The sequence below is a fragment of the Taudactylus pleione genome, unplaced genomic scaffold, assembly GCF_031769625.1.
Source record: "Taudactylus pleione unplaced genomic scaffold, aTauple2 ptg000240l, whole genome shotgun sequence".
NCBI lineage: Eukaryota > Metazoa > Chordata > Amphibia > Anura > Myobatrachidae > Taudactylus > Taudactylus pleione.
Genome location: NW_028284642.1, coordinates 1 through 13,365, shown reverse-complemented (window position 1 = coordinate 13,365; position 13,365 = coordinate 1). Strand labels below are relative to the sequence as shown.

Genomic DNA, 13,365 nt, shown 5'->3' with positions numbered 1-13,365 from the left:
ATCTGAGTGCAATGTGCGCAGTAAGCATTTGCAGTTCACCATTTGCTGATCTTTATTCCACATCTCCAATTATTAGCGTCACGCAGCTCGAGCCAATTAGACTTCCTTGAATTAAGCTGGATATTTATTATTTCAGTTATGGGGCTCCAACCTTATGGAACTCACTTCCCCGCACAGTCCGAGAGGCCTCCACTCAAGAAACCTTCAAAAATAGACTCAAGACCTATTCACCCAGCATTTCACTAATGTCCCTTGTAAAAAGCTTGTTTTATATTTTATACTGTAAATGTAAAGCACTTTGAGTCCTTTAGGAGAAAAGCGCTATATAAATAAAATTATTATTATTATTATTATTTATCGTTTCTTAAGAAAATTAACTAACTGGTTTGGGTATGGGCCCTTGGCCAGTTCCAGCATCAATAGCTACAATTATTTACTCCTCAAATACCCCCAACAGGTCATGTTTGGAGGATTTCTGTCTGCGGAACCAGGAGGGGTAAATACTGAAACCGCAAAATAGATTACCTCACCTGTGTACGTTTAAAGAAATACAGAAAACATGACCTGTTGGAGGTACTAAAGGACTGGAGACTAGAACCACTAGGATGGCTCTTGACCAGTAGGACCCAACCTATTGATTCTGTGACACACTAACATAATATCAGGTCCAAGTGACACATTAATGCTGAGAAATGTTACAATGTATCATAACAAGGCACATTTTGTATAATTCCTCTAATCTGTATGTAAATCTGACACCTCTCACCGCGTAATCCCAGCTCCCTATTAGACATTTATGTAGGACACCTACAGTTATGGGACATACTGGGTGGGAATCACTGACTCCAAGAGAAGTTACAGGAGGCATCGAGGTAACATTAAATGCTCAGAAGTTTGTTATGGCCAAAGCATCTCCTGATAACATCTGCCAGGGTGTGCTGAGATTTGTAGTTCTATTAGACCTGTACCCAAGCCTGCTGGATTTAATTCTTCTCTTGTAATCTGATCTCTCAGCGCCCTCTTGTGGCTAAACTTGAATTTAGTGCCATTAGCTGTGAATCTATACCAGGGAGATCAGCAGAACGTAGAATGTACTACAGGAAAAGTGGAAACTAAGCAGTTATACCACATCTCTACACAGTGTGACAGTGCCAAGTTTTCAGTCTCTAGAAGCAGGTGGGATCACTACTGACCCAGTGATATGGATTACCTCACCTGTGGATGAGTAAAGAAATCCATAAAACAAGGCCTGTTGCTGGGACTTGAGGACTGGAGTTGAGGACCACTGCTGTAGACGATAATAAACATTTTTTTTAGGATTGTGTCCATGAATGTTTTCAGGCATCTCATGGGCTGACAGAAACATACGCCTAGGTATGTAGCCACATTTACCCTGTGCAGTATGTTTCCTGGGGCGTAGATAATTCCCAGTCTGGCTGTGTAAGTAAGGGTGAGCTGGTTTATTTATTGCCAGTTATCTATATAGCGCACACATATTCCGTAGCGTCATTCCCATCAGTCCCTGCCCCTGTGCAGCTTACACTCTATATTCCCTACCACAAGCACACGCACACAATATGGTAAATATTTTGCTGGGAGCCAATTAACCTACCAGTATAGTTTTGGATTGTGGGAGGAAACCGAAGTACACAGGGAGAAACATACAAACTCCACACAGATAGGGTTGTGGAACCTACAACCTCAGTGCTGTGTGGCAGTAATGCTAACCACTACACCATCTGTGCTACCCACCGTGGGCCGGATTCAGCAAGGATAGCAGTTGCTTATATGCACCCAATTGGCCAATTGTAGCGTTCTGTACATGTATACGTATCGCAGTGCTCGAACTAGCTGTTGCAATCGGGATTGCGATATCACAAAGGCTACGCAGACCCATGGCAGTGTGACAGGAAGTGCCGTTTGTGGCTGGTGACGGGGTTGGTCGGGCGAACGTAGGCGTGGCCAGTACGTTGGGACGGCGTTGCAGGGGCGTGCATAAATTAGCCACAGCGATACCAGACGCCGCCTGAGGCCTCATAGCGTGCGCAGAAGTGAGCAGTTCCTGAGTGAGGTCTGACCTGCGTTACCTGTGCGTCTGGGTCCGATGTTACTCACATCCGTATACTTGGGCAACATAGAGAAACAATCGGCTACAGAGTAAGGGGAAGGGGGCGTCCTTATCTCAAGCTGCAATCGCAATGCGAATGCATACATTTACATATCACCGCTGATATTAGCAACTGCGCTGCGTGTGTATAAGAATAGCGATCCGTGCTGAATCAGGCTCTGTGTGTATTGTTTATTAGTGTAACCACAAGAGTCTCAGAACAGAGCTCGGTAGGGGGACACAAAATATATTTAACTTTTTCTACAGTATGTGATTTTCTTTATTTTTTTCTGTTCCCGCTGGATCCGGCAAACGGTCTCGTTTCTTATTACTAATGAGAGTTAATGTGGGGTTTATTGTTGCAGTGGCGCGCTCTCCCCTGTAGGTGGCAGACATCCCATTACTGAATGTGGTGCGGCACTGGTCACATGACCAGGAACCATCAGCAATGTATGAAGTCCGGGGCGCTCACCTGGAGAAGCCACACTCGGGAGCGTGCAGCCATCATTACTGGCAACAACGGGCGGAAGTAACAGGCTAACTATATAAATATAATACACTTGTGGATGTCTGCATGCAAACATGATGCACATACAGTATGTTTACATACATTGCCCCCCCCTGCTGCTAGTAATGTAATAGTCTGCACAATACATCACTATGTATCTGTCAGGGGGTAGGAGTAACAGAGCAATGTTCTGCAGACATGAAAGCTATTAGTAATAAAAGAATAGGGGACAATGTGCAAAGAACGTACATAACACTGGATTTACCTGTCTCCCAGCTCTTGTGCTATAGACAGATGCTTGAGATGATAGTCTATGGCTCTCTCATAGTCCTGGAGCAGTGTGTACGTGTTCCCCAGACTGTAACAGGCCTGCGCTTCAACGGCCTGGTCCTTCAACTGTCTGGAGAGCTGTAGGGTCTTCCTGGGGGGAAACAGAAGCTGCAGGTCAGTGCTGTACATCGCCAGCTAGCACATTCCAGGGACCTAATCACTGGGTGGGGATACAGAGACTCCATCCAACATTGCAATGTGCATATATCCCGTCTATAATCTAAGCACACGCACTTCTAGGTCTCAGAATATTGTCCATGTATCCCAAATTCACAATGCATCCATCTAGCAGCGCACGTTTGCTTTAATCCAACTCATCCCAAACAAAACAGGACAATAATGAAATGTACCCAAATTTATTAGCAGCTATTCTATCCTGCACAACTGGCCGCTGGCACTTGGAGAACGACGCTTAGGAGGAAGTCCGGAGTGATGAAACGCGTAAAGACATAAGACAAGCCTACTACCGGCCCAACCGTGTGATTGCCAGGTGCCGGCAGCCGCCTGATGTAGTAGATGGAAAGGACCCGGCCAGGGATAGTCACACGGTCTATGAGCAAGGCGGAGAAGTTCTGAGAGTTGCCCCCTCCGTGTGCGGTTACTCAGTCTGACCAATTCTGTTACTGTGCCGGTAACACAAGCTGTGATATACACTAATGTGCCGGTAACACAAGCTGTGATATACACTAATGTGCCGGTAACACAAGCTGTGATATACACTAATGTGCCGGTAACACAAGCTGTGATATACACTAATGTGCCGGTAACACAAGCTGTGATATACACTAATGGGCCGGTAACACAAGCTGTGATATACACTAATGGGCCGGTAACACAAGCTGTGATATACACTAATGGGCCGGTAACACAAGCTGTGATATACACTAATGGGCCGGTAACACAAGCTGTGATATACACTAATGGGCCGGTAACACAAGCTGTGATATACACTAATGGGCCGGTAACACAAGCTGTGATATACACTAATGGGCCGGTAACACAAGCTGTGATATACACTAATGGGCCGGTAACACAAGCTGTGATATACACTAATGGGCCGGTAACACAAGCTGTGATATACACTAATGGGCCGGTAACACAAGCTGTGATATACACTAATGGGCCGGTAACACAAGCTGTGATATACACTAATGGGCCGGTAACACAAGCTGTGATATACACTAATGGGCCGGTAACACAAGCTGTGATATACACTAATGGGCCGGTAACACAAGCTGTGATATACACTAATGGGCCGGTAACACAAGCTGTGATATACACTAATGGGCCGGTAACACAAGCTGTGATATACACTAATGGGCCGGTAACACAAGCTGTGATATACACTAATGGGCCGGTAACACAAGCTGTGATATACACTAATGGGCCGGTAACACAAGCTGTGATATACACTAATGGGCCGGTAACACAAGCTGTGATATACACTAATGGGCCGGTAACACAAGCTGTGATATACACTAATGGGCCGGTAACACAAGCTGTGATATACACTAATGGCCGGTAACACAAGCTGTGATATACACTAATGTGCCGGTAACACAAGCTGTGATATACACTAATGTGCCGGTAACACAAGCTGTGATATACACTAATGTGCCGGTAACACAAGCTGTGATATACACTAATGTGCCGGTAACACAAGCTGTGATATACACTAATGTGCCGGTAACACAAGCTGTGATATACACTAATGTGCCGGTAACACAAGCTGTGATATACACTAATGTGCCGGTAACACAAGCTGTGATATACACTAATGTGCCGGTAACACAAGCTGTGATATACACTAATGTGCCGGTAACACAAGCTGTGATATACACTAATGTGCCGGTAACACAAGCTGTGATATACACTAATGTGCCGGTAACACAAGCTGTGATATACACTAATGTGCCGGTAACACAAGCTGTGATATACACTAATGTGCCGGTAACACAAGCTGTGATATACACTAATGTGCCGGTAACACAAGCTGTGATATACACTAATGTGCCGGTAACACAAGCTGTGATATACACTAATGTGCCGGTAACACAAGCTGTGATATACACTAATGTGCCGGTAACACAAGCTGTGATATACACTAATGTGCCGGTAACACAAGCTGTGATATACACTAATGTGCCGGTAACACAAGCTGTGATATACACTAATGTGCCGGTAACACAAGCTGTGATATACACTAATGTGCCGGTAACACAAGCTGTGATATACACTAATGTGCCGGTAACACAAGCTGTGATATACACTAATGTGCCGGTAACACAAGCTGTGATATACACTAATGTGCCGGTAACACAAGCTGTGATATACACTAATGTGCCGGTAACACAAGCTGTGATATACACTAATGTGCCGGTAACACAAGCTGTGATATACACTAATGTGCCGGTAACACAAGCTGTGATATACACTAATGTGCCGGTAACACAAGCTGTGATATACACTAATGTGCCGGTAACACAAGCTGTGATATACACTAATGTGCCGGTAACACAAGCTGTGATATACACTAATGTGCCGGTAACACAAGCTGTGATATACACTAATGTGCCGGTAACACAAGCTGTGATATACACTAATGTGCCGGTAACACAAGCTGTGATATACACTAATGTGCCGGTAACACAAGCTGTGATATACACTAATGTGCCGGTAACACAAGCTGTGATATACACTAATGTGCCGGGTAACACAAGCTGTGATATACACTAATGTGCCGGTAACACAAGCTGTGATATACACTAATGTGCCGGTAACACAAGCTGTGATATACACTAATGTGCCGGTAACACAAGCTGTGATATACACTAATGTGCCGGTAACACAAGCTGTGATATACACTAATGTGCCGGTAACACAAGCTGTGGTATACACTAATGTGCCGGTAACACAAGCTGTGATATACACTAATGTGCCGGTAACACAAGCTGTGATATACACTAATGTGCCGGTAACACAAGCTGTGATATACACTAATGTGCCGGTAACACAAGCTGTGGTATACACTAATGTGCCGGTAACACAAGCTGTGGTATACACTAATGTGCCGGTAACACAAGCTGTGGTATACACTAATGTGCCGGTAACACAAGCTGTGGTATACACTAATGTGCCGGTAACACAAGCTGTGGTATACACTAATGTGCCGGTAACACAAGCTGTGGTATACACTAATGTGCCGGTAACACAAGCTGTGGTATACACTAATGTGCCGGTAACACAAGCTCGTGGTATACACTAATGTGCCGGTAACACAAGCTGTGGTATACACTAATGTGCCGGTAACACAAGCTGTGGTATACACTAATGTGCCGGTAACACAAGCTGTGGTATACACTAATGTGCCGGTAACACAAGCTGTGGTATACACTAATGTGCCGGTAACACAAGCTGTGGTATACACTAATGTGCCGGTAACACAAGCTGTGGTATACACTAATGTGCCGGTAACACAAGCTGTGGTATACACTAATGTGCCGGTAACACAAGCTGTGGTATACACTAATGTGCCGTAACACAAGCTGTGGTATACACTAATGTGCCGGTAACACAAGCTGTGGTATACACTAATGTGCCGGTAACACAAGCTGTGGTATACACTAATGTGCCGGTAACACAAGCTGTGGTATACACTAATGTGCCGGTAACACAAGCTGTGGTATACACTAATGTGCCGGTAACACAAGCTGTGGTATACACTAATGTGCCGGTAACACAAGCTGTGGTATACACTAATGTGCGGTAACACAAGCTGTGTATACACTAATGTGCCGGTAACACAAGCTGTGATATACACTAATGTGCCGGTAACACAAGCTGTGATATACACTAATGTGCCGGTACACAAGCTGTGATATACACTAATGTGCCGGTAACACAAGCTGTGATATACACTAATGTGCCGGGTAACACAAGCTGTGATATACACTAATGTGCCGGTAACACAAGCTGTGATATACACTAATGTGCCGGTAACACAAGCTGTGATATACACTAATGTGCGGTAACACAAGCTGTGATATACACTAATGTGCCGGTAACACAAGCTGTGATATACACTAATGTGCCGGTAACACAAGCTGTGATATACACTAATGTGCCGGTAACACAAGCTGTGATATACACTAATGTGCCGGTAACACAAGCTGTGATATACACTAATGTGCCGGTAACACAAGCTGTGATATACACTAATGTGCCGGTAACACAAGCTGTGATATACACTAATGTGCCGGTAACACAAGCTGTGATATACACTAATGTGCCGGTAACACAAGCTGTGATATACACTAATGTGCCGGTAACACAAGCTGTGATATACACTAATGTGCCGGTAACACAAGCTGTGATATACACTAATGTGCCGGTAACACAAGCTGTGATATACACTAATGTGCCGGTAACACAAGCTGTGATATACACTAATGTGCCGGTAACACAAGCTGTGATATACACTAATGTGCCGGTAACACAAGCTGTGATATACACTAATGTGCCGGTAACACAAGCTGTGATATACACTAATGTGCCGGTAACACAAGCTGTGATATACACTAATGTGCCGGTAACACAAGCTGTGATATACACTAATGTGCCGGTAACACAAGCTGTGATATACACTAATGTGCCGGTAACACAAGCTGTGATATACACTAATGTGCCGGTAACACAAGCTGTGATATACACTAATGTTGCCGGTAACACAAGCTGTGATATACACTAATGTGCCGGTAACACAAGCTGTGATATACACTAATGTGCCGGAACACAAGCTGTGATATACACTAATGTGCCGGTAACACAAGCTGTGATATACACTAATGTGCCGGTAACACAAGCTGTGATATACACTAATGTGCCGGTAACACAAGCTGTGATATACACTAATGTGCCGGTAACACAAGCTGTGATATACACTAATGTGCCGGTAACACAAGCTGTGATATACACTAATGTGCCGGTAACACAAGCTGTGATATACACTAATGTGCCGGTAACACAAGCTGTGATATACACTATTGTGCCGGTAACACAAGCTGTGATATACACTAATGTGCCGGTAACACAAGCTGTGATATACACTAATGTGCCGGTAACACAAGCTGTGATATACACTAATGTGCCGGTAACACAAGCTGTGATATACACTAATGTGCCGGTAACACAAGCTGTGATATACACTAATGTGCCGGTAACACAAGCTGTGATATACACTAATGTGCCGGTAACACAAGCTGTGATATACACTAATGTGCCGGTAACACAAGCTGTGATATACACTAATGTGCCGGTAACACAAGCTGTGATATACACTAATGTGCCGGGTAACACAAGCTGTGATATACACTAATGTGCCGGTAACACAAGCTGTGATATACACTAATGTGCCGTAACACAAGCTGTGATATACACTAATGTGCCGGTAACACAAGCTGTGATATACACTAATGTGCCGGTAACACAAGCTGTGATATACACTAATGTGCCGGTAACAACAAGCTGTGATATACACTAATGTGCCGGTAACACAAGCTGTGATATACACTAATGTGCCGGTAACACAAGCTGTGATATACACTAATGTGCCGGTAACACAAGCTGTGATATACACTAATGTGCCGGTACACAAGCTGTGATATACACTAATGTGCCGGTAACACAAGCTGTGATATACACTAATGTGCCGGTAACACAAGCTGTGATATACACTAATGTGCCGGTAACACAAGCTGTGATATACACTAATGTGCCGGTAACACAAGCTGTGATATACACTAATGTGCCGGTAACACAAGCTGTGATATACACTAATGTGCCGGTAACACAAGCTGTGATATACACTAATGTGCCGGTAACACAAGCTGTGATATACACTAATGTGCCGGTAACACAAGCTGTGATATACACTAATGTGCCGGTAACACAAGCTGTGATATACACTAATGTGCCGGTAACACAAGCTGTGATATACACTAATGTGCCGGTAACACAAGCTGTGATATACACTAATGTGCCGGTAACACAAGCTGTGATATACACTAATGTGCCGGTACCACAAGCTGTGATATACACTAATGTGCCGGTAACACAAGCTGTGATATACACTAATGTGCCGGTAACACAAGCTGTGATATACACTAATGGGCCGGTAACACAAGCTGTGATATACACTAATGTGCCGGTAACACAAGCTGTGATATACACTAATGTGCCGGTAACACAAGCTGTGATATACACTAATGTGCCGGTAACACAAGCTGTGATATACACTAATGTGCCGGTAACACAAGCTGTGATATACACTAATGTGCCGGTAACACAAGCTGTGATATACACTAATGTGCCGGTAACACAAGCTGTGATATACACTAATGTGCCGGTAACACAAGCTGTGATATACACTAATGTGCCGGTAACACAAGCTGTGATATACACTAATGTGCCGGTAACACAAGCTGTGATATACACTAATGTGCCGGTAACACAAGCTGTGATATACACTAATGTGCCGGTAACACAAGCTGTGATATACACTAATGTGCCGGTAACACAAGCTGTGATATACACTAATGTGCCGGTAACACAAGCTGTGATATACACTAATGTGCGGTAACACAAGCTGTGATATACACTAATGTGCCGGTAACACAAGCTGTGATATACACTAATGTGCCGGTAACACAAGCTGTGATATACACTAATGTGCCGTAACACAAGCTGTGATATACACTAATGTGCCGGTAACACAAGCTGTGATATACACTAATGTGCCGGTAACACAAGCTGTGATATACACTAATGTGCGGTAACACAAGCTGTGATATACACTAATGTGCCGGTAACACAAGCTGTGATATACACTAATGTGCCGGTAACACAAGCTGTGATATACACTAATGTGCCGGTAACACAAGCTGTGATATACACTAATGTGCCGGTAACACAAGCTGTGATATACACTAATGTGCCGGTAACACAAGCTGTGATATACACTAATGTGCCGGTAACACAAGCTGTGATATACACTAATGTGCCGGTAACACAAGCTGTGATATACACTAATGTGCCGGTAACACAAGCTGTGATATACACTAATGTGCCGGTAACACAAGCTGTGATATACACTAATGTGCCTGGTAACACAAGCTGTGATATACACTAATGTGCCGGTAACACAAGCTGTGATATACACTAATGTGCCGGTAACACAAGCTGTGATATACACTAATGTGCCGGTAACACAAGCTGTGATATACACTAATGTGCCGGTAACACAAGCTGTGATATACACTAATGTGCCGGTAACACAAGCTGTGATATACACTAATGTGCCGGTAACACAAGCTGTGATATACACTAATGTGCCGGTAACACAAGCTGTGATATACACTAATGTGCCGGTAACACAAGCTGTGATATACACTAATGTGCCGGTAACACAAGCTGTGATATACACTAATGTGCCGGTAACACAAGCTGTGATATACACTAATGTGCCGGTAACACAAGCTGTGATATACACTAATGTGCCGGTAACACAAGCTGTGATATACACTAATGTGCCGGTAACACAAGCTGTGATATACACTAATGTGCCGGTAACACAAGCTGTGATATACACTAATGTGCCGGTAACACAAGCTGTGATATACACTAATGTGCCGGTAACACAAGCTGTGATATACACTAATGTGCCGGTAACACAAGCTGTGATATACACTAATGTGCCGGTAACACAAGCTGTGATATACACTAATGTGCCGGTAACACAAGCTGTGATATACACTAATGTGCCGGTAACACAAGCTGTGATATACACTAATGTGCCGGTAACACAAGCTGTGATATACACTAATGTGCCGGTAACACAAGCTGTGATATACACTAATGTGCCGGTAACACAAGCTGTGATATACACTAATGTGCCGGTAACACAAGCTGTGATATACACTAATGTGCCGGTAACACAAGCTGTGATATACACTAATGTGCCGGTAACACAAGCTGTGATATACACTAATGTGCCGGTAACACAAGCTGTGATATACACTAATGTGCCGGTAACACAAGCTGTGATATACACTAATGTGCCGGTAACACAAGCTGTGATATACACTAATGTGCCGGTAACACAAGCTGTGATATACACTAATGTGCCGGTAACACAAGCTGTGATATACACTAATGTGCCGGTAACACAAGCTGTGATATACACTAATGTGCCGGTAACACAAGCTGTGATATACACTAATGTGCCGGTAACACAAGCTGTGATATACACTAATGTGCCGGTAACACAAGCTGTGATATACACTAATGTGCCGGTAACACAAGCTGTGATATACACTAATGTGCCGGTAACACAAGCTGTGATATACACTAATGTGCCGGTAACACAAGCTGTGATATACACTAATGTGCCGGTAACACAAGCTGTGATATACACTAATGTGCCGGTAACACAAGCTGTGATATACACTAATGTGCCGGTAACACAAGCTGTGATATACACTAATGTGCCGGTAACACAAGCTGTGATATACACTAATGTGCCGGTAACACAAGCTGTGATATACACTAATGTGCCGGTAACACAAGCTGTGATATACACTAATGTGCCGGTAACACAAGCTGTGATATACACTAATGTGCCGGTAACACAAGCTGTGATATACACTAATGTGCCGGTAACACAAGCTGTGATATACACTAATGTGACGGTAACACAAGCTGTGATATACACTAATGTGCGGTAACACAAGCTGTGATATACACTAATGTGCCGGTAACACAAGCTGTGATATACACTAATGTGCGGTAACACAAGCTGTGATATACACTAATGTGCCGGTAACACAAGCTGTGATATACACTAATGTGCCGGTAACACAAGCTGTGATATACACTAATGTGCCGGTAACACAAGCTGTGATATACACTAATGTGCCGGTAACACAAGCTGTGATATACACTAATGTGCCGGTAACACAAGCTGTGATATACACTAATGTGCCGGTAACACAAGCTGTGATATACACTAATGTGCCGGTAACACAAGCTGTGATATACACTAATGTGCCGGTAACACAAGCTGTGATATACACTAATGTGCCGGTAACACAAGCTGTGATATACACTAATGTGCCGGTAACACAAGCTGTGATATACACTAATGTGCCGGTAACACAAGCTGTGATATACACTAATGTGCCGGTAACACAAGCTGTGATATACACTAATGTGCCGGTAACACAAGCTGTGATATACACTAATGTGCCGGTAACACAAGCTGTGATATACACTAATGTGACGGTAACACAAGCTGTGATATACACTAATGTGACGGTAACACAAGCTGTGTATACACTAATGTGACAGGTAACACAAGCTGTGATATACACTAATGTGACGGTAACACAAGCTGTGATATACACTAATGTGACGGTAACACAAGCTGTGATATACACTAATGTGACGGTAACACAAGCTGTGATATACACTAATGTGACGGTAACACAAGCTGTGATATACACTAATGTGACGGTAACACAAGCTGTGATATACACTAATGTGACGGTAACACAAGCTGTGATATACACTAATGTGCCGGTAACACAAGCTGTGATATACACTAATGTGCCGGTAACACAAGCTGTGATATACACTAATGTGCCGGTAACACAAGCTGTGATATACACTAATGTGCCGGTAACACAAGCTGTGATATACACTAATGTGCCGGTAACACAAGCTGTGATATACACTAATGTGCCGGTAACACAAGCTGTGATATACACTAATGTGCCGGTAACACAAGCTGTGATATACACTAATGTGCCGGTAACACAAGCTGTGATATACACTAATGTGCCGGTAACACAAGCTGTGATATACACTAATGTGCCGGTAACACAAGCTGTGATATACACTAATGTGCCGGTAACACAAGCTGTGATATACACTAATGTGCCGGTAACACAAGCTGTGGATATACACTAATGTGCCGGTAACACAAGCTGTGATATACACTAATGTGCCGGTAACACAAGCTGTGGTATACACTAATGTGCCGGTAACACAAGCTGTGATATACACTAATGTGCTCGGTAACACAAGCTGTGATATACACTAATGGGCCGGTAACACAAGCTGTGATATACACTAATGGACGTAACACTTGATATACACTAATGGGACGGTAACACAAGCTGTGATATACACTAATGGGACGGTAACACAAGCTGTGATATACACTAATGTGACGGTAACACAAGCTGTGATATACACTAATGTGCCGGTAACACAAGCTGTGATATACACTAATGTGCCGGTAACACAAGCTGTGATATACACTAATGTGCCGGTAACACAAGCTGTGATATACACTAATGTGCCG

The 13,365-nt window shown here is 43.5% G+C and overlaps 1 protein-coding gene across 1 annotated transcript in view; it reads right to left on the bottom strand.

Moving 5' to 3' along the window:
* Positions 1-3,074, bottom strand: part of GPSM1 (G protein signaling modulator 1) — a 209,702-nt gene extending 206,628 nt beyond the window's left edge. The window contains exon 1 of the mRNA XM_088479542.1: positions 2,881-3,074. Within this exon, the coding sequence (XP_088335668.1) occupies positions 2,881-3,074 (194 nt within the window). The remainder of the gene's footprint in view (positions 1-2,880) is intronic.
* Between the last annotated feature and the right edge of the window lie 10,291 nt (positions 3,075-13,365).